Below are 27,124 nucleotides of genomic sequence, written 5' to 3'. Positions count from 1 at the left end.
GATGGACTGGCTACACCTGAGCGTATGTTGCCTGGAACATGGACATGAACCATAAATTTGCTCCAAGAATGAGTTTAAGTTACAACAATCATCATGATTCATTTTTATTGTTGAAAGGATAGTTATACCATTGTTTAAAACTCAGAATCAGATTTGGAACCGATCGAGGGTCAACTCAAACTCAGTATCGACTCGGCCTAGTTGATTTCAATGACTTAGTGTTTTTAATGAAAAACATCTTTTTAAAGATTTTCATTCATGTTTCCAAACCCAAAGCGTTAAAATATAGAGAGAAGACAACACATGAGCAAAGTATGCTCATGAATATAACAATTATATCAAAATGGCATCCAATGCATTGTCCAATACATGTCATATTTAGAGATCAGAACAAAAACATATAACCAAGGAGGCTCTAAATAACCTCTACAACAAAATATCACTAGTCACTAATGCTAGAGAAGCCAACATCATCAGGCTCAGAGTTTGAATCAAAATTAGATGGGGAAATCCATGGCTCCTCCTCTTCATCAAGATCTCAAAATGCAACTGTAGAAGTAGTATCACTAGCAGTAGTGAGAAAACCAACCTCAACTCTTCACAAACACCTCACAAATGCTCACACAAATGCAATGAGATAGTTGTGAGGAAATGTGAGGGGATTGAGTCACTTAAAAAAACCAAGAAAACGTTCACTTTGAAGTCCTCTTTGTTGCCCTTTTTCCCTACAGTCCAGGCAGGCCGGTTTAAGACAGGCTCGGTCGAGCCCGCTGTTTTGTTATTGAACTAGCCGAGGCGGTGACCGGCTCAGCCGGTTCAGTAACGGACCGATCGCCTGACTGTTTTTTCTACCTAGCCGACTTGGGCAGGGGTATGGCTCGGTCAACCAAGCCGAATCCAATTCGGACTGACCTGGTTTTAAAAATATGAGTTATACTACATTTAAACTTTATAAACTAACTAGTTCCAAAATTGTAAAATTGCAAATACTAAATTAGTAAATTAGTAAATAGATATCATCATGATTCATATCTGTAGATGTTCTAATTTCTAAAAAATATGTATCAAGCATTATATTTCAGTATTTTTATAAAACGTGTCTCCCATGTCTTGTTTCCGGGGTTGCCATGTCTTGTGTTGAATACTCGTATTTACATGTCCTCCGTTTCCGGTGTCCTCGTGTCTTGTGATGTAGCTTTGTAATAGATTCAATTGCTCCAAGAACAATCAATAAAATAGCCACATCGAGCAAGCAGGTTTTCCCTATTGGGTTTCCTGTGAAAAATAAGATAAGTGTGTTAATTTGTGCGTGTTTTTATCTTTGTGTTTTTATTCCGCTGCTTCTAAGTTGTTAAGAAACTCGGTATCTTGGTGAAAGTTCACTAGTTTCAGTTTTTAGTTATTCATCTAAGTAGTTGCAGAGTTTTATGGAAATTTAACATACATATCAATATAAAGATGCCACTAGGAAATCATTGTAAGAAATTCCTAATTATTTGTGTTAATCGTTGCTTTCTCCAACTGTTTCATTTGTACTCTGTCCATACAGATGCACTCCATTTTAGTTGACTTATTGTTGTGTGTTGTGTCAACATCATTGTGTCTCTGCTTCATATATCCATATCCACTGATGACATGAATGTGTAAATATCACTGTAAGTTGAATTTGAGATTAATATATTCTGAATGTTCTCATAAATGCTATTTCGGTTCTTCCCTCTTCTGTTATTTAAGTCAACTGGATCATGTTTGTATTTGATATTGGCAACAATGAAATTTGGAAAGCAATTGTTGCTGCAAAACAATAGGATAAAGTCCACAATATATTCTAACAAGTACAAATATTTTCTATAACTTCAAATTTTGATCTAGAACACGTCAAATTAGATGTCAGGAGTGAAAGCAAATAAAACATCACAATAGATCAAAAATCATTTATAATATATGATTTTAAAAGTAAAAAATGTTATGAATAAAATATATATAAAAATAATATAAATATTACAAGATAAATGACATCTAATTCAGAAATGAAGGCTGGAAGATTCCCAGAAACTTCATAGAATTATGCCTCAGTGCTATTTAGAATTAAAAGGTCTATGGCGGGAAAAGATAACATCTCTAAAATAATTTCTCAAGAGGGTAAAAAAGAGATACAGAATATGAAAAGGGGAAAGTTGACAAAATTGCTGCTGACAAAAATGAAGAAGTTACTCTCCTCAAGGACGACAACAAGAAATTATCCATGCAAATTAAAAAACTTAAAAATGACAGTAAATCCTTGAAAAACAAACTAGAAGAATTCAGCATGAAAGACATATCAAAGTCTTCAGAGATAACCGTCTAATTTGAAGAAAAAGGAATGAATACCGAGTTAGTCAGTGTCAGAACTCAAGAAGATGACAACCCAGTTGAAGGGAATATTTAACTTGCTATAACGAACCTTGTTCGTTACATTGGTATCAGAGCATTCCTCTGTGAAGTACAAACTTTGTTCGTAACAAAAAATTAATGATTTTTCTACGAATTTATCTAAGAAATCATTTGTCTAACTAAATTTTTATAAGTTAAATTTTTTGATGGGAAAAGATCTTCAAATGTAGTGATTAAGTTCCCATTTATTTAAGTCATGCACACTTTCTTTTCAGGTGGGTGCTATTATAACAAGCTTAAAAATGGAAACTGGAATCCTTTTAGGTGGAAAAATGATAAAGACTGTAACATCTTTCACATCATATATTATGATCAGAATGGAATCTAAGAAGCCAGATATTAGCTGAAGTAAAAGACCAGATAATCCTAGACAACAGATCAAAGGACCATAGTCCAAATAGCTCCCAGCCTTAAAACTCTATGAAAACTTCACATATTTTCCTCCAAAATAAACTTTAGGCAGATAGCTGTCTCCGAGGTTGTGAAGAGGTGACCTCCCTTTTGTTCCCAGTGTGTTCAGGAACACTTTGACTATCAACTGTATTGTTGGACAGCTCATCTGGTAGGACTTTAATGATTAAAATCATGGAAGATATCACTGTCTTTGAAGAAAGTAAACCTACATGCCTGCTCTATGACCTGAGTTTTAATATAGGATAAGCTAATGCCATGGTTCTGAAAGTCTTTATTTAACCATTTGATCATGAGCCTGGAATTCCTATATATTTGTACCTTTAAATGCCTTTGTCTGGTGCAATTCCAATCAGAATGAACACTTCCTTGAGACCAGCCATATTTTTGGACACTAGTTTTTGGTCAACCACAGATGCTGGAAAAACCTGAAGGGGAAAACAAGTTTGAAGGAGGATTTTATTTACTTTTAATCTTAGAGAATTTATTACAGCATTAAACACACATCAAGGGTACTTATCTCTCCCTTGAAAATTCTGCCCAGCTCCTAGAAATGCATGCCACAGTTCTGGAAATTTGTGCCACTGTTCTGGACCTCTGTCTGCCTTGAAATTCATGCCATTGTCGGACTTCCAGCACCTCAGAATTCATGCCACAGTTAGCTCTCTGACCCCTTGAAAATCATGCCTCTGCTCGACAATAAATGCCCTTGATTTTAACCTCTGCAATCTCCTTGATTTTTGGGCCACAGGCTAGCACTGTCAGCTTGATTTTCAGGCCCCAAGTCCAACCCAAGGGCTGAATATTATCCTCTTTGGAGGCATGTTTAGAAGCTTAAAAAATGTGAAGGAGGTGGCTCATGGGAATGGCGATGTAATCTTTGCAATAGTTCGTACAAGGGCTCCTACCCAAGAGTGAAGGCACACATTTTGCATGGAGGAGGACAGGGGATTGCAGGTTGCACAAAAACAACAGACCCATGGCGAAGAGGGCATATCAAAGAGAGCAAGATGAGGCAGATTGAATAAAAAGAAGGCATGAAGAGCTTAGTCAAGCTACTCCTCAAGCTCCACCAAACATTGAGCCAAGGATTGTAGTTGAAGCAAGGAGGAGGAGAGCCACTCAACAACATGAACAACCACCATCCAAAATTACCAGAGGGGCATCCGCTTCAATTCAAGATAACAAAATTGCTAAATTGGTGAACGTGCAAGCGAGAGAAGACACTGATTCTAGAGTGGCTAGGTGCATATATGCATGTGGTATCCCATTCAATGTTGTTTGCTCTCCTTACTGGCAAGATATGATAAGGGTAATTAACAAAGCTCCTCAAGGGTACAAGGGGCCCAACTATGAGAAAGTCTGAACTCAACTTCTCAAAGATGAGAATGAGCTTGTGGAGGATATCTTATCTCCAATTTGTTCTTCCTGGAGTAGCTTTGGGGTTACCGCTCTTTTAGAGGTAAGCTTGTTCCTCTTGACAGAGTGGATGAAGCTATATGTGGACCAATGCCTCTCTGTTGTAGAGGAACTAGGAACGTCTTGCGAATAGAGTGAGGGGCCAGGGCAAATAATGAATTAAATTTATAAGAAAATGAATTGAAACCCTAAAGTATTAAAACTAATGTTAAATTTTAATTATAAACAAAAGTTTATTTAAAAAAATCATGCCCCTCGACCCCCTACGTCCCCCCTCGATCCCCCCTCAACCCTGCCCCCTTGACCCCCCACGACCCCCTTTTCGGAAACGACCCCTCAACACAAAGAAACGTCCCCTTGGCACGTCCCCTTGTGTACCTTGTTTTTTGGGAGTGTGGGGAAACGACCCCTTCTCGTCCCCAAGTCCCCGGAGCGCGGGGGAGCTAGGAAACTAGACCCCTAGGGGCGGGGGCGAGTCCCCGTGGAACACTGATAAATAGCATTGCCACTTCACCCAAAGGAGCAATGTTTTTAAAGGTGGAAGACTACATGGAGAGGTAAAAGATGCACAATTCATTGCTGATGTTATTATAAAATCTATTGAAAAACAGGACCTAACAGGGTGGTGCAAGTTATCACGGATAATGCACCAGTTTGCAAAGCTGCAGGTTCAATTATTGAGGGGAGGTATGACCACATCTTTTGGACACCTTGCATTGTCCATAATGTGAATCTGATCTTACAGGAGATCAACAATAAAGTTCCATGGATAAATAAAATCACAGGGGAAGCAAGGGAGATTGTTAAATTCATCACCAACCACCACCAATCTCAAGCAATATTTCCAGAGTACTCCAAATTGGAGTTGTTAAAAGTTGTTGAGACAAGATATGCCTCAAACTTCCTGATGTTGTGTCACCTTGTTAAAGTTAAGCAAGCATTAATTTGTATGGTGGTGAGTCAAGTTTGGGCTGAGTGGAGACAAGCAGATTTAGAGAGGGGATATATGGTGCGTAGATTGTGCCTTGATGAGGAATGGTGGAGCAAAATAGATTTCTCGCTAATGTTCACAACCCCTACATTTGAGCCTCTTCGGAATGCTGACATTGACCAACCTTTCTTAGGAGAGGTATATGATGGCATGGATTCCATTGTTGAGAAAACTATGGAAATCATTTTACAAGAGTCTCCACAACTTTTGTTTGTTGATGATCATTTTGCTGATTTAGTCAAGAAAATCATTGTTGATAGGTGGAACAATTTCAACACTCCATTGCACACTTTAGCACATGCTTTGAACCCCAAATTTTATGATGATGAGCTTATTGCTCAAAGCAATGGGAAGAGGAAGGCACCCCGTAAGAATAGAGAGGTGGCTAATGGGTGAAAAAATCCCTTATGGGAATGTTTCTAGCTCATCTACATAGGGAGCTGAAGGAAGAATTTGCTAGTTTTGCTGCAGGTTTAGATGATTATTCAGATATATCAGCGTTGGAGGAGAGAAGCACCATGATTCTAGTTAGGTGGTGGATTTGTCATGGAGCAAATGGTGAACATTTGCAAAACCTTGCCATTCATGTTCTTTCACAAGTGGCAAGCTCTTCATCAACAGAGTGGAATTGGAGCACCCATGGATTTATTCATTCTGTGAAGCGCAACAGGTTGGGTTCACAGAGGGCAGATACTCTTGTTTATGTGCACCCAAACCTTCGCCTTGCATCTCGTAGGGGTCTAAAATATAATAGTGGTCCTTCTAAAGAATGGGATGTGGATCCAAAATGTCTTGCTTTGGAGCTCTCTATTGCTGCACTGAATATTGAGGACTAGGAGCCTAGAAGTGGAATTGGCCAATCATCTTCTTCAACACGACCACCCATTGTTGAACATGCTTCTGCTTCTATTTTTGATGAGGATTAGTCTTTTGTCTTTATAGTAATTGCAACCTCATAGTCTTTGTTGTACTTGCAGCCTCATATATAAAATAAAGGTTGATTTTGAGATTTGGATATATAATAAAGGCTGATTTTGGATATTCCAATATTGCTATTTTCATTATGTAACCATTCATGAGTAAATGTGATGTAAATTTAGAGACTTATAATTTATGTAGTGACATTGGACAATTTAATCATAATGTTTGAACTTTAAATTTAATAAATTATAATGTATCATGTATGCTTTATGATTGCACATAACATTTCTTAAATGTCCTAATATATATATATATATATATATATATAACGTTTCCCCGTTTCCAAAATTTTGGGGGGGGGGGGGGGGCACATTTCGTACCCGTGCCCATTTCAGAAACTCGGTACCCGTTTCCCTGTATCGTGCAACTTAGCTCAAAAATCATGCCCTCTGACAACACTTTAGCTCCTTAAAATACGTGCTTCAGACCCTTAAAATTTGGGCCTATACTTGCCTGTAAAGGTCCCCTCATAGTCAACTTCCTCTACCTGTGAGAACCCTTGTGCCACAAATCAAGCTTTAAACTTCTCCACTTTTCTATCCGCAACATGTTTGATCTTGTAAAGCCCCTTGGAGGTCACCATTGACTTCCCATCAGGTCTCAGTACTATCTCCCACACATCACTTTTCATGATGGAAGCACACTCGTCCACCATGGCATCCCTCCAGATCAGCTGACACGCAGCCGCCTCAGAGCTAGTTGGCTGTCTCCTCAACCACTGCCACATAGCCACCCAACCTCTCTGATGGCTTCGTCTTCCTAACTAACCACTTGGGTCTCCCCAATGATTTTTGTGCTTCCTTCAGGGTCTCACAACAATCGGTGCCACCAACATCATGGTACTTAAAGAGCTTCATGCTCTTGATCAAATCCAATCTTATACCCTCACGCATGACAAAATCAAATGGAAACTTTTCAATCCCCCAAATCTTGAAATCCTGTAAACCATTAAGTTTGCTAGGTTTTGAGCGAGATCCAAAATTCTAGTTTCTCCATATGAAATCCAATGAGGTTGAAACTTGAAACCACTCTCAAACATCTTGAGTCATTTCATGGTAATGTTAAAAATGATCAAAATGAAAGATAGAGGAAATTTCACTTTTACTTAAGGAATTTAACATTACCATTGATTGCCAACTTTGCTAGGGTTTACCTAGGTTTTTTGTTTAGGGTTTAGGAGTGGGAGGGTTGGTTTTATGGCCAAGGGGGGCTGTTTTGGAAGGAAAACCACAATCGGTTTCCTCGAAAGTCACTTGGAAAACCATCATTGATGGTTTTGGACTCCCTAAACCATGCTGGTAATGAACTGACTGGTTTATGACCTGTTTGATGCCAAACCTAGGTCTGCAAGGGCATGAACCGGCTTTATTGGCTGGTTTTGTCACTGAGGCTAATGAACTGACTGGTTTGACTGGTTAGTGGTTCGACCCGACTGTTTTTTAATACTATGGTTATTATATATGTGGACCTCTTTGTAAGGAGGTCTGCCATTTGAATTGAATTATATTGTGCGAGGCAACATTATTTTGTCTGTATTTGCTGATCAACTGCATAAATGTGATTATGACCATGTTCCTTGTTTTTGGGTGAAATCTTTGTTCAATGATAACTTGTAATGGTAACCAAGAGGCATTTGCTTTTGCTTTTGCTCTAGGAGATGGTAGGAGATATCAATATCAAGAATGGTTTGTAAATTGATTATTTGTGATCATGCTGTTAGTTGGGGAATAATGTCTACCATTGCCAAGGAAGTCCTTTTATAAATTTTAAAGTTATTAACCGTTTAATATCTGCTATGGAGTGTATGTCATCTGTCTTTCACTCTTTTGTTTACTATGATATCTTGCTATTGTTTTTTTATACTAGAATAAATAGTAAATACAGCCTTGTTTCCAATTGTATCAGTATCGTTTTGTACTTAATTCGTATTATCAGTGGTTGTAGCTTGTACTCGTGAATCTAAACAATTTCAACTTTGTTAACTTGCAGTGTGCAGTACATGAGATTGATGAAGTACGGGCTAAGGCTATCCGCCTGGTATTATTTTCTTTTGGCACTTTCTTAAGGCCATTCACAACCATTTCTTATACCTTTTCAATGCTCATGCTGTCCCTAATTTTATTATGTGCGTCGAGATATGAATGTAAACTTTGTAGGGTGTTGTGTAGAAGGATTGTAATCTCATAAGCTGACACTATCTGTACTGTGTTATGCATAGGTGGCTAATAAGCTCTATCCTCTTGAGTATCTTTCACAAAATATTGAACAGTTTGCTACAAAAATGTTGCTATCAGTAGTAGATGCAAAACAGTCTTTGGAGGGCCGACAAGATTACAAGGAAACAGATGAAACAAAATTAGAAAAAAACAAGGTATCCATTGATTTCAGAGAAAAGCTTCAATTAGATTCAAATTCTACATGTATAATCTTGTTTTGGTTCTGTGTAATGACTGGTGTATTGTTGCTGCTGTTGATAAGCTGGCTTTTTTTACTTTCCACCATAATGATTACTGTATGGTACCTCATGGTAAAAGATCAGTGTATGGCAACTCATGGTAAAATTTTGGATGTATTCACACACATTTAAAACATCAAGATGCATTCACACACATTGCAAAAAATAGTCATTGAACGAAATTCTTCGATTTGTATCATATGGGATGATTTATAGCTTTTCTCATTAGTAGTAAAATTAAAAATTATAATACAAATACCATATTTTTGAACAGAACCATGATTTTTAGCTGCACTACTTTTGCTGGTTTGTAAATGATATTCGTAGTAAGAAGGAAAATATAATTTTTCCTTCTGATTACTTGAGCTGTTGATTGATGTCTAATAATAATATTTTTTGTCAGATCTTGTTTGGACCTGTTGCTAAAGTTTTATTCAGTCAGAAATTAAGAATAGTTAGATGAGAATCCATGGATCATAATTGTAACAAAAAGAGAATCATACTGAATAAGGTGATAAAGTTGATTAAGACCCGAGTTGATACAGTCCCTTGTTCCCCTATAAGTAGGTGTCGTGCAGTTGGTCGTGGCATCTATATTTTGTAATGTGCGACCACCCTGTGTTGGTGATCCACTCTTAGCTGTTGATTATTCTTTTTCCATTTGTAATAACATCTCAATGTAAAATTATTGAGGACATGCTTGAATTATCTCTTCTGAACTCCATGAAATATTCATGGAATAATTTACATTTATTTATGTTCTTTCCTCTCAGAACTTTTGAATAACACTGTGTCAACTATTTTCTTATTTATTCTTAATCTGCTATCCCTAAATTATTAATGATGATGTGCTCTGCCCTCTGATGTATTTTCTATTTTTTCCTTCAGTGGCTCATCCATAATGACCGATAGAATAGCTGCTAATTTATGATTTTTTGAATGTGTTATGAGTTAAAGTCATGAGGTCATCATTGATGAAGAGCCCATGAATGGTTGTCCGCAATGGTTATATGTGTAGGATCTCTATGTGTATAAAAAGGATCTGCATTTTGAATTGAGTTACCATCATGAGTGAAGACAATATGATTGCGTCTTTTCTTGAAATCTCCCATCCTTTTAATTGTCTGAATATATATAATTATTTCTTTTTACTTCGTTTCATTGTCATTACTCTTTTATGTCTGTGGCATGTGCATTGTAAACGAATCAATAGGATCTCTTTGAGCTAAAGTTTCTTAATCCTCTCGTGCCAAGATTGAATCAATAGGATCTCTTTGAGCTAAAGTTGCTTAATCCTCTTTTGCCAAGATTGAGCTCTAACGGAAGTTGCCCGTTTTGGAGATTTTGGAACAGGCCTTGATCAATCTTTCTTTTTGTTAAGGTAAATATCAGAGTATAATAGTGAGTTAGATATCAGATGGGCATTAATAAAGTCACTTTGACTTCAGGTCATTTTATGGTTTTATGCTATATTTCACTTTAGAGCATTTCCTGATCTAACCTACATTCATGAAGTGGATTGGCTTTGACTAGCTTGTTATCCTTTATAACAAAGTTGGAACTGGCTTAGGGTTTTCTTCGTTGCATTTGAGATTCGATGTTGCAAGAATATAAATCATAATGGACATAATAACAAAGATACTAATACAAATGATACAAATGGTATGTTTGTAGAAGTTGCTTCAGCTCCCGGAGATCTTGCTTCCATTCCCAACACTTGTATATTGCACATGATAGACACAACACACTTCAAATCTACTTTTCTCAACAATGATGAGGTTAAAGATTTTACATATTTATCTCATATTATTCAAGGAATTCTAGATCCAAATATAACATGTGCAAACATTACCAATTGGAGGGGAAATAGTGAAATCTATATTAAGAAATGGTAGATTACAAGCATGATACATTGAACACTTATGCAATTTGCCTTGGTTCATTTTCATGAAGTGGATTGGCTTGACTAGCTTGTTACCCTTTATAACAAAGTTGGAACTGGCTTAGGGTTTTCTTCATTGCATTTGAGATTCGATGTTGCAAGAATATAAATCATAATGGACATAATAACAAAGATATTAATACAAATGATACAAATGGTACTAATATCTTTATACTAATAATAAAAGATAAAGAGTCTATTAATGAAAAGGCTTGATTGTTTGTAGAAGTACCTCTTATAGTATGTTTATTCTTGGGGCTATTCTCATGGTAATCATCTTATCAATTTTATAAATTATCCATTAGCTTATTATATTCTATAGATATCTTTGTGTTTATCACATATATGCGCTTTTATGCTTATTACATTGCTATTAGAGTCCATTTGATCTTGAGTCTTGACCTTTGGTGACATATTTTATTAGAGCACCTTTGATTTGATTTTTGACTATTTTAACTACTTCTTGGCATGTGGTGAAGTTTTACCATATTATTGTCATGAAATACTAGATGGCAAAAAAAATTGGAAGAAAGGAAAAACCAAAATTTAATAAAATAGTTAATATCATTATCGTTATTAGTATCTTTGTTATTATATTTGTTATGAGGAAGATTTCTTCGATGGATAGGTGAGCTCCTCCATAGATCTAGGGGAACATAGTGGATCTATTATCTTACTCTCTTTTACATGTAAGGAAGGGTAAGAAGGAGGATTGGGTTCATAACATTTTTCCTGAAGGCTATATGTGATCCTGACTGGTATGTTTGTAGAAGTTGCTTCAGCTCCCGGAGATCTTGCTTCCACTCCCAACACTTGTATATTGCACATGATAGACACAACACACTTCAAATCTACCTTTCTCATCAATGATGAGGATAAAGATTTTACATATTTATCTCATATTATTCAAGGAATTCTAGATCCAAATATAACATGTGCAAACATTACCAATTGGAGGGGAAATAGTGAAATCTATATTAAGAAATGGTAGATTACAAGCATGATACATTGAACACTTATGCAATTCCCCTTGGTTCTTTTTCTCCAAGATCCTTGGCCTAAATCCACAAGCAAGGAAATCTCTAAATGTAGATCAAATCAAGAAAGGTCTCACTTCTGATATGTTTTTGGCAGCATGTAGTTACAGTTTTCTCTCCATAAATTCTTGCATAGGATTGGATTCTTTAAATAAAGTTTAATTGTTATGAATATAATTTATAACAATTAGCTAAAGAAAATAAATATAAATATTAAATCATTAAATATTATTTAGGTTAATTAGTCATTAAAATTAAGTGAAAAGGCATGTCTAAAAGACATGCCCATTCACGAAAGGTCACTTGCTGAGGTATAAAAGCAGGGTCCTCATTGTACATTCAAATCATCTTATACATTTTTATATAATAATAAATCATTATTTTTAAATACCTTTTGTGTATTTTAACAATTTAACCTACAAGATATCAGTCCTCTGTGCTTCAGCATAAGTTTTTATGCTACAGTGGTATCAGAGCTGACGTATGGTATGCGGTATTGTACCACCATTCGACCAGGTGTAGCCACTGTGTCCACCTGTTTTGTTTATCTGTAACGAAACAACGAAGATATGTTTCCAAGCATTTATTAACAATTTCGGTTTGCCCATCAGTTTGGGGGTGATAGGCTGAACTCATATTTAGTGATATTCCTGCTTGTTGGTAGAAATCCTTCCAAAATTTCCCTTTAAACCTTACATCTCTATCGTTGACTATGACCTTAGGGAACTCGTGTAGCTTGTAAATGTTTTTACAAAACACATCAGCGATCTGTTTGGTTGTGTCGACTACTACAAATATTTTATCCTTCCCGTCAGATGCAGGTAGTCCTTCAATAAAATCCATCGAAATCTCTTCCCACTTCTGATTTGGAATGTGAAGTGGATGTAGCAACCCTGGAGTTGGAACATTTTCGCTCTTGTTTCTTTGACAAATATCACATTCTGAAACATATTTTTGAATTTCCTTGCTCATACCCTTCCAATAGAATGACTGTCGGACATTGTAGTAAGTTTTGTAGAATCCTACATGTCTAGCTGCTGGTGAATTGTGAGACTCCTTTAGTATTTTTATTTTAAATTTGGATGCAGGTGTTAGATAAATTCTCCCCTTGTACCATAAGATGTCATTTTTCCACTCGAAGTTGGTATATTGACTGATATTGTTGATCATGGAGTCACAATCCTTATCCTTGGCATATTTGGCTTGTATTTCGTCCAACCATTCTGGAACAACTATCATGGCAGCACATGTAGTGTGATCATCATCCTTACGTGAGAGTGCATCAACTACGACATTCTCCTTTCCCTTTTTGTGTAATATCTCTAAATCGAATGCTGACAACTTCTCCATCCACTTCTGTTGTTCTGTTGATAATGTCTTTTGCTGAAGTAAGTATTGAAGACTATTGTGATCAGTTCGGATTGAGAATTTACTTCCAAGCAAATACTGGTGCCATTTTGTCAAAGCATGTATGATGGCGAGCATCTCCTTTTGGTATGTTGATTTTAAGCCTTCTTGTTTATTAAGTTTCCTGCTCTCAAATGCTATAGGGTGGTTGTCCTGCATCAGCACAGCGCCAATTCCAAACCCAGAAGCATCACATTCGACCATGAACGGTTTGGAGAAATCAGGAGTTGCTAGTACAAGTGTGGTTGACATCACTTCCTTTAAAGTGAATTTGGGGTATTTGTTGCTTCTCACGTCCCATGAAACCTTGCCCTACGGAAGTTTCCCCTTTTGGAGTCTTAGGGCTTTGTGTAGTTGAAGGTGGATCGATCTCTCGGGGGTGCCGGTTTATCATGCTCTTTATGAAGGAAATCTCGCCTCTTTTTTTCATCTACATATTCTTCGTGGCGCATTTTTACTGCCCATTTCTTTCTTCATGTTTATATGGGCCATTGCCTCCCTGATTCGTGTTTATGGTGTGAGTTATTGGCATGATGTCAACTTCGAGTTAACTAAATCTACAAGTCTTTTGGCGTGTGACAAGAATGAAGAAATGATGAACATGAACGGAGTAGTTAAAAGGCATGACCCCGTGTCTATGAGAAATGACAGTTGCGGTGGTATAAGAATTTAAAAGAAAATATTATTAATAATAATAATAAAAAAAATTATAGAGTTATAAAAATAAAAAAATATAGAGTTAAAAAAAATAGAAATTTTTTTTTTTAGACTAGTCAAAAAAATAAAATTAAAAATCAGTATTAAAAAAAAAAAGAAAAATCCAAGGAAATAGTACTGATAAGCTACCTGACAAATCAATGACCAAATTATATACATTGACAGCGACTAAGTGAAGAAAACTCCAGTATTAAAGCTTTGAGGAGAAAGCTTCCGAAGGGAGAGGCTATGTTATGAATATAATTCATAACAATTAGCTAAATAAAATAAATATAAATATTAAATAATTAAATATTATTTAGGTTAATTAGTCATTAAAATTAAGTGAAAAGGCATGTCTAAAAGACATGCCCATTCACGAAAGGTCACCTGCTGAGGTATAAAAGCAGGATCCTCATTCTACATTCAAATCATCTTATACATTTTTATATAATAATAAATCATTATTTTTAAATACCGTTTGTGTATTTTAACAATTGAACCTACAAGCTATCAGTCCTCCGTGTTTCAGCATAAGTTTTTATGCTACATTAATCTAGTTAGATTGTGAGATGATGAATCTAAACCCTTAGGTCCACATGAATTCAAAGCCCAATATCAGTTCTCAAGTCCATTAGATGAGGTAATCCAACTCTCAAACTAATCTTATCAAGAAAAACGAAATTTTGAAGTTGTCTATGAAGCTCTTTACCAAGGTGTAGCAAATCACCGCTCCTTGGAAGAGTGCCACAAGTGATGCATCACTCCTTGTTAGTGGATAGGAAACAGTGGCCTACTCAATGTCATCTTTCTAGGGATAAATGACATGTTTTTGGTACGTTGTCCCTCTCTAAATTGGAGGAGTTAAGACACGTGCTTGTTCAAAGAAGCACAATTTGATTGGAGGATATTAAGTTGGGCATTGAACCCATCAATGCTTGCCTCAATCTAGCACAAGTTTATGGAACATCCTTGTAAGGAGGTAAGACTTACAGATGCTTCTTGCTTATGTGAGATCATAAGGATAACTGCTCCTATTCCCCCCTTACAATTGATTATGGAGAGCTTCCAAGGATTGCATGATATTGGGACCTTACCTCTGTAAGAAATTCAATATCTTGGATATGGTTGCCAAAACTAGAATGTGTGCCATTATGAACAATCTAGATTGTGTTGAGAAATCTAGGGCATAATGATTAAATGATTTCTCTATAATGATAACTGCTTGTGAATGCTTTTTACTTTAGATTAGAATCTTCTCGTTACTTAGATTATTATTGTGTTCTTCTTCATCAAACAACTACCAATGCATAAACAATAAAGAGACAAGAGACACAGAATGTAGGCAATCAGCCAAGGCCAAAACTATCCAACTTGAGAGGAAAACTCAAACAAATTATTCTTCTTATAGAGACTTCAATTGATGAATACCAAGACCAAGACCCTTGACCTATTCACCTCTCCAAATCCAAGTCACAGGGCTTCTTAGCTTGACCTTTCCTTTGAGTCAACGATGGTTAAACTGCTAGCTTTTCTCTCCTTCTCGGCTACCCTTCAAATTTCGACTTCCTGCAATTCTCGGCCTCTTTCAGGAATCCTTCTTGCAGCAAGTGGAAAGTGTTACCAACAAGTTTGTATCCTTTATCCCTTTGTTTATTAGTAACCCATTAATAGTAAGATTTCTTGATACTAATAATATATTATTAATGTGTTATTGCTATTAGGAACAATATTATCCTTGTTGCATTATATAGTTTGTATCTCAAACTTCTAGGGTTTCAGGTTTTTAGATGAGCTGACCTACTTTTCTCTTTCTGTCCCACACCATTGCTATTTATTAATCAAATTCCTCGTCCTTTACCTCTGACTCATTGTCTTGATGATGAATTTGAAAATTGAAATTTTTGTTTACCTGGCTCATCTGCTTCCTTTGCAATCTTTGCTAGGTTCTTCCCAAAAGTTCCTGTGGCTTTGCTGAAGGTTGTGATGTGTCGGTGTATTTTCAGTTGATTACACTCCAGTGGGATCATGCGATTAATGCAGTCAATCAATCCATCTCTAATCTCCCCACTCAAAGCTCCTGCTGCCAGATTTTTATAATGATATTGTGGGTTCAAAAAATACCCTAATTCATCATGAATATATTGTAACATGCAATACTAAAGGGTGCCAAATTATTTAATACTTAATAATTAATGGGGGGCTGAAGTATTTAATAATCATTCCTTCATACATAAACGTTTGGGGGCCAAACTATCTAATAATCATTCATTTATAACATGAATTGGATTCAGGAATTTAATAGCATAAAGCATTAGGGCACAAACATTAGGAATTTATTATGTTGGATTTGATTACATGGCACTGGTCTTTCAAAATCATGTACACAGTCAAATGCTAAAATAAATCTGGTTGCCATCAAAATTTACACACATTTTCTATGGCCTTGAAGAATTCACACACTTTCTATGGTTTTGGTTCACTACAACATTCACATCATTCCAACCAACTCTAAGCTTTTGATCTCGAGTTTGATCACTTTGCCACAGAGTGATTTGTAGGCGGATCGAGATCCAAATCTGTATCTTTTCTGTGGATGCAGCCACCCGGCCCAACACTGGTAACACAGCATTTTGGTGACATGTTATTATTAACATGGTCATTTAATATGTTAATTTCATTTGATATTAACATTGGACCTCTCTATTTCCTCCAGTACTCCTCTTTGAAAAGGTTTCTTACTCGAAGAATTTACTTTATTCTATGAAATGTGAAGGAGATTCAGTTCCAGACCACTTTCTGCAATAAGGATGTCTGCAGCTCTCAGGCAAGGGCTTTGAGTGTCAGGTATATGATATGGGACTCGTATTTGGATCAGAGGTTGACTTTTGCGATAACTGCTCTTGTTTGAAGTGGTGCCAGTGACAAACTTTCAGCCTTTGACTTTCATGTTTGGTAGATGGGGTTTAATTGTTGAGCTGCAAAGAATAAGTCAAGGTTGGTGAAGTTCTTGTTAAAAATGGGAATGGAGTTTCAAGAGAACTTGAACCAACCAGTTTTCATTTTAAATTAGTTAAAACTTAAATAATTAGGAAAAGTGAAATATTTTACTATTTGTTGTGAAAATGGTTTAGAGAAACTTAACTTACCTGCTTAGCATTACTGCTGAGTTAAATTTATTCCATGACATTGCCAAAATTCGTTGGGGACAGTGGTTGCTGTTCACACGTGAAGTGTAACTATTGTAGTTAAAAGTTGAGGAGCTAGAAATTGTTATTAATGCAATTGTTTCTCATCATCATGACTACCCAGTTGACAATCTTTGTTCTCTCTATAGTGATTGAGGTTATCAGTTAGAAGTATACCTTGAGAGAATAAGTAACCTAGAAAATATAGCCAAAGATATTCCTGGATATAACATAGATATGGTTTTCAATCAGGAAGAGAAGTACATGTGATTGTAGATAATAAAAAAATTAACGTATTTCTCAACATCAAATTCTGCCTGGCAAAGTGGAAACTTGAAGGCTTATAGTTTGCCACTGTCAGCCCTGTTCTAACAAGAACAATTGTTGCAGAGTTTGGACTTTGATCCAAAACTGAGTGCCATGTCATATCTAACATGATCTCAAATCCTTTGTGACACTCTGGAGAAAAAATAATCTAAATTTGTGTTAAGGTGAAATCCCCATTCAACGAAGATGATCCTATGATCGCAGAGGATTGGATATATAAGGCTTGGAGTTCTAGTTTTGGGGTAGAATAATAGTTCATCATATCTTAGAAGCACACCTATTTAAATATCCATGGTTTCAGCGGACATATGGATTATAGCTTATACGTGTGTTTGTATTAAATGACAAACCTGATGAACTGAATAGGGAAAACTATTGAATGGAGAGAATGAAAATGTGGTATACGATAAGATTACCAAGGGGTGTTGGTGCAAATTGGGTACAAAAGTCTCCAAAATTAAAAGTTTTGAAGATAATAAAAGAAAACATATAAAAGTGTTAAAATTACAAATAGATATCTATAGACCTTACATTGAAGCAAAGTTAAACTATGACTTATCTATAATTCATCAATGAATAGCTATATTGTTATTGATTTGTTAATGAACCAAAATTTCGAAGTTACATGAATCCATAAGAGAAAATGCCAAAATTACAAAAATGAGGTATAGCTTCAAGCACAAAAGACTGGTGCTCATCATCATTATACTACACACCCTCTTTGTTGTCCAACTTGCCATTGTCTATGTTGTTAATATCATGGCAATAAGTAGTAGTTGAGATAAGATAAATTTATTGATGTCTAATGATGATATCAGTCTTTTCGGATTAATCACATCGCTAGGATTTGGTTGACGTTTCGAACCAGCTAGGATGAACCACATTAGCTGGTTCGAAACGTCGACCAAATCCTAGCGATGCGATTAATCCGAAAATACTGATATCAACATTATGGATCACAAAAGTCTCAGATCCAACAATATCTAATGAGTGAAGAAGAAGAGTTAGGCTCCTTATCCCCACAAAAGGGTTGATGCATTCTTCGTTGACGTTTTCTAGAGAATACTTGGTGTCAAGGGGTCTTGACTATATAATCCTGGGAGGTACCTTGGATTGAAGAGGTCCATCATTTCTAACATATAAGGCTGGGGGAAGAATTTCAAAAGAAAAGACTCACTATGAGAACGGACCTTCAAAGCAGTACTCTGACCAAAGTGGGTCCATATTTGTAATATCCTAGAGCTGGTTAGTCTGTTGTCATGGCGGGATATGCCATGGGGAATGGAATTGAACCTCCTTAAAAGTCACATGGATGTTGGTTGACTTCTTGTTGTAGGGTGGGTTGGGGGTGGTTGGGTGTGGTGGAGCCCAGAATAACCATGAGGTTTCACTGGTTTGGTGTCTTAAGTGTTATGGCCCTTAACGCGTTGTTCATTGCCTTCAACAAACAATAGGAAAGAAAGAGGCAATACTTTCGATGGGATCTCGCTGGGCAGTTGCATTAAGAGTACATGACGTGTGTGCTAAAACTTCCTTCATCAAGGTAGCAATGTATTTCTAGTCTGGATATTGGAAGAAGGTGGAGAGAGCTTCCAGAATCCTAGTAAAAGTTGTGTTAATTTTCAAAATGTTTCGGTTCCAAATATAGACTCTATAAGAGTTAATGCTTTCATGTTACAACAAAATCTAGCACGCCTGATGTGTGAAAATCACAAACACAAGGGCCTAGTTTGAGTAACTATGGAATGCTGCCCACCTTCACCACAGTAATACCTCTCACTCTTTAGGTTGGTTACTCTCCAGCTCAAGTGAGGTATCCCTAAGGTAGATTATGAAGTCCAAATTGTTTGAAGTTAATCAGTGAGGTTTGATTGGACAAAAGTGCTTGTCTGGAATGTCATTGAAGTAATGCTTAAGTTGATTTACAAGTAATGATTATGATATGTGAATCTGGCTTGTTTAAAATCTGAATCTTTGTGATGTTTAGGTGAAAGGCTGTTTCACATTTAAATGTGAATTTTACGGAGTCAAATGTGTAAATCAATTGAACATGAAGTGAATGCTTCAAAATCAGATTCTAGAAATAAATTGCAGCAAAGAGAAATGATGCCAAATGCATAATTTTGTATTGCTAAACTTGGAACATGAATTTCAAAGTTAACTCCCTAATGCTTGAGGCTGAAAAATGCTTCTAGGATACAATTTTTAGACATTAAACAGTGCTGTGAATTTGATTTTCCAAAATGATTTAATTATGTAAATAAAACTAAAACAGAAAATAAATTGAATTCAGAATTTTGCATGACTGATTTGACAATATAACTTTTTGGGCAAAATAGAAGTGTTGAAATAAAATTTCTGAATATGAGAACCAACTAAAACTATTAAGAATGCAGTCAAAAGAAATTTGAAATTTCCATCACATAAGGGTAACAAAGTAACCTAGTTTATGATCTATTATTGTGGTCCTAGGTAGCTGGAAATCACAATTTCTGACTTAAGTGCTGGAATGCAGAAAACTTGAAACAACAATTCAGAACGAAAATTTCTAACCAGCTATAAATATAGTCTAGCGTAACTTCTAATTAGAAAGGCAAATTCTTATGCCAAACTGTGGCTGGAATCAACAAATTCTATAACAAATATGATCTAGATGTATGTATAAATGAAAATCTATACAATTTCCAGCAATGAAACATGTTGAAAAGTTAAAAGTCAAGTGGATGTGAGAGGGAGAAACTAGTTCCTACTTATCTTTTGGCTAATGGAGTATATTCTAATCCTATGAGGAGGGCTTAATATAGGCTTGAGGATTATATGTGCTGTTCTAGAGCATGTCATAAACTTTCCTGTTATGTGAATTGAAGGAACAAGATATGCAAGGAAATATCTAAGACATGTAATAATTTCAGGATCATTTCCCTAGAAGCTTCTAGCCTATTTATGACCTAATTATTGATACTTGGAAGAAGATTTCAGTCGATGGCTCTAACCAATCATCTGCATGCACAGAAGTTGCTCCAATCCACCACAAAATTTTACCAAAATACATCAGACAACATAGAAAAGGAATATACTCCAGAGCTATGCTCTAAGAAAGAGGAGAAATGCTACTGGTCACTCAACAACAACTACAAATGAGGGCGAATGACTAGTCAAACATTTTAAAATGATATTACAAATCTTTTAATTGGTCACCAAATAATAAATGATACCCTCTGTTAAACAGACATGGTCAGCAAAGAATGTGAAAGATAAATCAGTCAATACATATTTTTATTAACATAAGATACACATTTATAGTACAAATGCGTGACTCTTGGGATTCAGATCCCAAGGTCTCTTGGACTCCTTTTGTCCATTCGACTTCCACACTAACCCTTTAGGATTAGGTGTCCAACATTCCCCCCCTTAATCCGAAGGGTTATGTATGAGTCCAAGAAAAGAGCTGTAATACAAAATGTGCAAAAATGCATGGCAGCACTAGGCTGAATGTACTCTATGAAATGTTGGTATAAAGGGCGGTGGTTTAAGGATGACCACCAACACTGGAACGCTTAGTGCAGTTCCCGGAACTCTTCCAAAACTGGCAAGAAACTGAAGTTTTCTGCTAGAGGAAGTGATCCTATTGTTTTAAAGAGGGAAACCTTCAACCATAAAAGGGAGGTCTCACCCTGCATAAAAGGTAAAACTTCAACCTGAAAAGGGAAGTCTCAACCTGTGATGGTTTAAGGATAACCAACAACTCTGGAATGCTTAATGCAATTCCTGGAACTCTTCCAAAACTGGCAAGAAGCTGGAGTCTTCTGCTAGAGGAAGTGTTCTCAATCTGTTCACGTGCATCTTTGTCTCTGGCTGCAACTCTGAAACTGGTGTGGCAGGTTGTGGCTCAGGCTCGCTTGATGTGACTTTGAAGCTTGTAGATGACCATCATTTCCCCCCCTGTCAAATACAAGGTGAGAAGATGGAGAAAACTCAACTGCAAGACTGTTTAATACTCTGGAGCAAGTTCTGACATGTGTTTGGAATATCTTCTTGGCTGTTGATGCCCATTGCCAAGAAGCGATCCATCCAAGATGAATCTTTGTTCTTGCAGGACGTTTGTTTCTGAAGCATCTGTGTGAAGAATGGCTGGTTTTATGACAGTGCTCACATGGATGAAGATCAAAACAGTGATCTTTCAGATGGCCAACTCGGTCACAGTGTTGGCATTTCACGATCTGTTGTTTTTGTTGTTGTTGTTGCTGTGGAAGAGGGGCAGAATCTGGAACAGCTGAAGTTGAACTGTCATGAGGAGCAGGTGAACTGTCATACATGAATCCAGCACTCTGAAACTGAATGGGCTTTGAGTAGTCTGGAATATGAAAGGACAAGTCCTTGTCATATCCAAGACCAGTTCTGTGCTTGTTGTGGACAAGTTGTTCCCAAGGTCTGATGATGGGCTTGGGAAGTGCAGACTGAACCTCTGCATCTGCATGTAACTTTGCTGCTTTATCTGAATGAACTGTAACATTATTGACTTGCTGTTTATGGGAGTCTGCTTCATTGTTCTGAACAGAAACAGGTTCAGAATGATGACTCCACTGGTGTAATTCTTCTTGCTGTAGCTTTGTTTCCAGCTGCAAAAACTCAATATTTTCTTGTACATTTTTCAAACAGATTTGAATGTTTGCGACAATGGCTTTATCAATCATAATTGTATTGTCTGTGGTGGAATGTATTAGAGTGTTCAGCAATTCTAATACAACACCCATTCTATCCATTTCACAATAATATCACTGGTTCTTCAAAAATCTAGATCAATATACGACACCCCAAACATTTGCAAAAGTCATAACACTTGTCTTATAACTTGAATATCTATGTATTTCAGCTGCCAAACTTGAATTTCAAAACCCCTTCAAATAGGAAGACCAGTGTGAATTGCTTTGGGTCTGCTCAAAGCTTGAAGTCAAGAACATAAAGAATTTCATTACATTTCAGTCACCATAGACTTGATATGACACCTTCAATCTTCATCATCACTGTATGCATAATTGCAATTCTTGATTGCAAATCTATAACATATATTTCAAGTTTCTACAATAAATATCAAGCAGTTTCAAACCAAAGAATTCTTCAGACTACCAGCATAACAGGATCAAGAGAATATCTGGAACAGTGAAAACACAAAATAATGTACCATATACAGTCGCAACTCTGGCTCAGGAATCGATTATCCGTCCGAACTAATACCGAATTTCTGAGTTAAAGTAACAAACACATGTATTGGAATACGTGGATAAGGACACACTGGCTCAATGCCACAATGAGAGCAAGTGTAGCATTCCTTTGTGCAGGTTGTCTCCTATTCACTGGCGGATTCTCTCACCTATGGAATTCCACGTGAAGAGGAAGTTGTGATTTGGCTGTATAAGCGCGCAAAGGAATCTGACCCATTCATGAAGGCCACAAGTTGTTCATGGATGCTGCATTAGAGAAACGCCATCGACACATTCCTCAGATCGGTAGTAGAATAACCTGTACTTACACTTCGATGTTTTGTTGTTACTGTACAATGTAATCTCAACACAAAAGGAAAGGAGTGAACTTTTAACTTTAGCACACAAAAGTCAACAACCCGTACATTATAACACGTGGGGTTTGTATTATACGTCCTTTCTCAGCACACACAAAAAGAAAATTGAAGCAGTGACTTTGTTGAACCTCCAACGCATGGAGTAGTTCTTCGTGCTCTTGCTTCTATTGTGAAGCTTGACCAATAATGCTACAATCTCGTTGTATCAGGTCATTGTTTCTCATTTTCTGGATGAAAAGCAACGCTTCAAAGATTCCACAATCGCTAGTTCACATGGGAGTGGCTGGGAGCATTTGTATTTGAAGCAATAGCTAGAGCTGGTTTCGAAATACAACACAGCACAAATTTACAAAGCTTTTTCATGCACTCAAGTACTAAGCCCCTTTCGCTGTGCACAGGTACCTGCACTGGCGAGCACGGTGTAGGAACGGGTAAAATGAAGTATCTTGAAAAGGAGCTAGGTAGTGAGGCACTGAGAACAATGTTTATTCCACATTTCTGAATACTATAAATTGAGGAGTAAGCCCCACAGGTATTTCACGAAGTCGAAGCAAGAATTTTCCTCAGCCAAGAGCGCGGGGAGAAGAGTAAGATTGTGTACAGAGAGCGCCCAGGAAGAAAGAGGGTGCATGATTTTTCTAATGGAGAGTTTGATGTGCGCCAATATCTCTCCACTTCATCCAGATATGGTGCTGGAAAAGAAGCAATGGATGATGATTATCAAAATTCCGCAGTGCCTCCCAATGGATGTACTCCGATTCTTTTAAATCTTGTGGCCAGGCATGGAACTCGTGCACCGACCAAGAAGCGCATAAAGGAGCTAGCGCAATTATCTATACGTTTGGAGAGTCTTTTGAAGTCTGCAGATGATACACTTACAGGGGAAACACATGGTTCACAACAAATACCATCATCAAAGCTTAAAAGCGAGTCAGCAGCAAACCAGAAATCTCACCAACAGTAACCGCAGAAGAAAATGTCTCAAACAGTCCATCCACAAAACTCTGCAGATGCGGATCACATTTATCGTACTTTCCTTCGTAAAATCAAATGTTCACCAGGAGAACTCGTCGCATAGTTGTTGAACTCTCTGTTGAACTCTTTTCTCGGTCGTTAGATTCTCAATCTAATTCTGCAAGGACTTGACAGAGAAGGACGACTTTTACGCAGAAATATTTTGGGTACGATGCACCGCACATGGCGTGAGGTTGGAGAGAAGCGCTCAGTCCATGCCAGCATCGGAGGATTTCGCAGAGAGAGTAAGAAAGCCAAGCAACTTGCAGAATGCTTATTTCTTACATTCTAATTTTTTTTTATTGATCGTCACATTTACCCAAATTTTCAATAGATACTTTCATTCAAACAAGCTCCCAACAAACTATCGCGGAATTTCAATGTGCAAGGATGGGTTACAGTGTTGGCAGTGTATGCGCAGAGAGGGTAGCGTGAACGGTGTATTCAGGGAAAAAAACGTTACATGCATCTCTGGGCAGCGACAGAGGCAAAGAACGTTAGATGCGTTGGCATATGGACAATTCAGGCAGATGCGTTGTCAGGTCAGATTACTACAGAGGAATAATGACTGAGCAGACTCAGAATGGCAGGACAGAAAATGGCAGAGCATCGATGGTGGGAGGACGGTGATGGTTCAAAACGGATGCGCAGAGAATTAACCAACGCATCTCTGATATGTCAGTCCAGCGACAGAGGTAGAAACACTCAAGTATACAGCCCAAAGAATGAAACGCATGGCAGAGAGGCAGCACTCAGATATGAGCAGCTCAGACACAGAATTATGGGCAGAGGTGCAGGACTGACTTGCACATAACAGGCCACAGAAAAACAAGTGGCTCCGATACCATGTTAAACAGACATGGTCAGCAAAGAATGTGAAAGATAAATCAGTCAATACATATTTTTATTAACATAAGATACACATTTATAGTACAAATGCGTGACTCTTGGGATTCAGATCCCAAGGTCTCTTGGACTCCTTTTGTCCATTCGACTTCCACACTAACCCTTTAGGATTAGGTGTCCAACACCCTCTTATGTGAAAGTCAAAATCCCTAGGGCGAATGCTTAGGAGAACGGGTCTCCAACTAGTAACAAAATCATGCTGAAGAGAAGTCTGCTGTTGGAATTTGTTCCAAGTAGTTATAACTACATCCCATAATAAAAATAATTGTCCTCAACTAGTGTGCCCTCCAAGAAAACTCAAAAATTATGTTCACAACTAAGTAACCGGATTCGTTCATATAGCCCGGCGAAACTGAATCCCGTGTGTCCAATACGATTCTCTTGAAAATCGTATCCTAAAATCGGATTCTACGTGTCCTATTAGGATTCGTACGAATCCCGTGCATGGCCAGCGAATCCCGATTTTAGGATTCGTATCCCAGAAAATAACTAGAAACAATTGTCTCAGTGACCAATTTTTCAGTATTTCTGGAGAAGAATGTATGTTTTAAGTTCGGTTGGTCAAAAGTTTGCCTATGTAGTTTCTAAAACATAATTTCTAGGGTCAGATTTCTTTTGTTGGAGGCTTATTCTCATCCTCAACAGCCAATCTCCAAGCAAATTTTGTACTGTAGATGTGTGTTCCTCTAATACTGGAGAATCATCAATATCATGTTTTCTCTGAAAAAACAACGAACATGACAAGATTCAAGAAGTGATCTGAGATTTGAAAGGACTTAAACTTCACTGCTCATACATTTGATTTGTTTGACTGTTATTTATCCATGATATGTTTGTCCTTTAGTTGGAAAAATACTTTTAAGACTTTTAGAAAAGCGGATGTTTAATAAGTCACTGACATTGTTCGAAGAGACATGACCCCAGATTTCAGATAATTTATCAGCAAAAATTAGCCCTGAGATGCAGATATTTGAATTTTGGAATAAAAGTCCATATTGTCCAAAATTTTGTTCATCCTCTAGTAATAGACATTTTTGTTGCTAATATGCCTTAGATTATTTTTCCTTGTAACCATTTGCCATTTCATATAAGTATCTTTGTCTTTTGTAATTATATTTCCTTGTAACCATTTGCCATTTCATATAAGTATCTTTGTCTTTTGTATGTACTATGCATGCTATAGATGAAGATCTATGTTTGAAATCAATAAATTTGTATCATTAATTAAAATTTGTGTAAGAAATATCTAATTTTTAATATATATATATATGTATATATATATATTTTAATAAAATAATATATAACGAATCCTACGTGTCCCCTGTTCCGGGGGTCAACGTGTCCGAATCCGACACTACGAATCTCGAATCCTACGAATCTCGAATCCCCGTGTCAGGTGACTTAGGTTCACAATGAAATGTCTCAAAATGGAAAGTAGTTAGCCAAATGAACAGGTGCATAGAATAGAATAATGATATCCATATGGTGAATGACAAGTCAGAGATTTTAAAGTGATATTACAAATCTTTTAATTGGCCATCAAATAATAAATGACACCCTCTTATGTGAAAGTCAAGAGCCCTAGGGTGAATGCTTAGGAGAAAGGGTGTCGAACTAGTAACAAAATCACAATGAAGAGAAGTATGCTGTTGGAATTTGTGCCAAGTAGTTATAAGTTATAACTACATCCCATAATAGAAATAATGGTCCTCAACTAGTGTGCCCTCCTAGAAAACTAAAAAATTATGTGCACAATGACATGTCCCAAAATGGAAGGTAGTTAGCCAAGTGAACAAGTGCATGGAATATAATAATGAATACCCCATCCTAATCTAGAAATGTGTGAAGAATCTCCTCAAAATAGTAAGTGTGCTAATGTACCAAGTCAAATATCCTCTTTAAGGCTAAAACAAGGTGTGAACAAAACCAATTCAACGTTGAGAGTTAACCCTCTAGCATAGTGCTCCACCTAAAATAACATATCTTGAGGATGTGATAATAAAAAAATGGTTTAATCAGGTGGAAGTGGTTAGGGCATGAGTAAACTAACCCACAAATATTATGTGGACTCAACCAACTCCTCATGATCTGCGTCAAATGACCTAAATGGCTTATTGAAGTGGCCCTTGTGGGTTTGAACAAGGCTAAAATAACCAAATCGATTTAACATGATGACAATCAACATGTGTGCCAAAGGGTAGTGCTACCCTCAAGTTGTGTTTCTTGTGCATAATGTCATGTTCCCTAGTCGTTTTTCGTTTCTCTCTCTCTCTCTCTCTCTCTCTCTTTGTTTTTGGAACTTAGGGAATAAGGCCTTGATAATGTTTTAAACCAACGAT

The 27,124-nt window shown here is 36.9% G+C and overlaps 1 protein-coding gene across 7 annotated transcripts in view; it reads left to right on the top strand.

Annotated features, from left to right (window-relative positions):
- LOC149260288 (symplekin) overlaps window positions 1-27,124 on the top strand; it is a 160,311-nt gene that overhangs the window by 88,059 nt on the left and 45,128 nt on the right. For all 7 annotated transcript variants that reach the window (XR_016258103.1, XR_016258105.1, XR_016258109.1 and 4 more), the window contains exons 13-14: window positions 8,225-8,272; window positions 8,454-8,606. Coding sequence is in view for 3 of the 7 variants with exons in the window: in XM_089420098.1 (XP_089276224.1) it covers window positions 8,225-8,272; window positions 8,454-8,606 (201 nt within the window). In the remaining 4 variants the exon portion in view is untranslated. The remainder of the gene's footprint in view (window positions 1-8,224; window positions 8,273-8,453; window positions 8,607-27,124) is intronic.

This window comes from Pinus tabuliformis, chromosome 6 (assembly GCF_031772625.1).
Source record: "Pinus tabuliformis cultivar Carrire ecotype Pingquan chromosome 6, CPIR1, whole genome shotgun sequence".
NCBI classification, from domain to species: Eukaryota; Viridiplantae; Streptophyta; class Pinopsida; order Pinales; family Pinaceae; genus Pinus; species Pinus tabuliformis.
The sequence above is the reverse complement of the archived record's forward strand: the minus strand, read 5'-3'. Positions and strand labels throughout refer to the sequence as shown.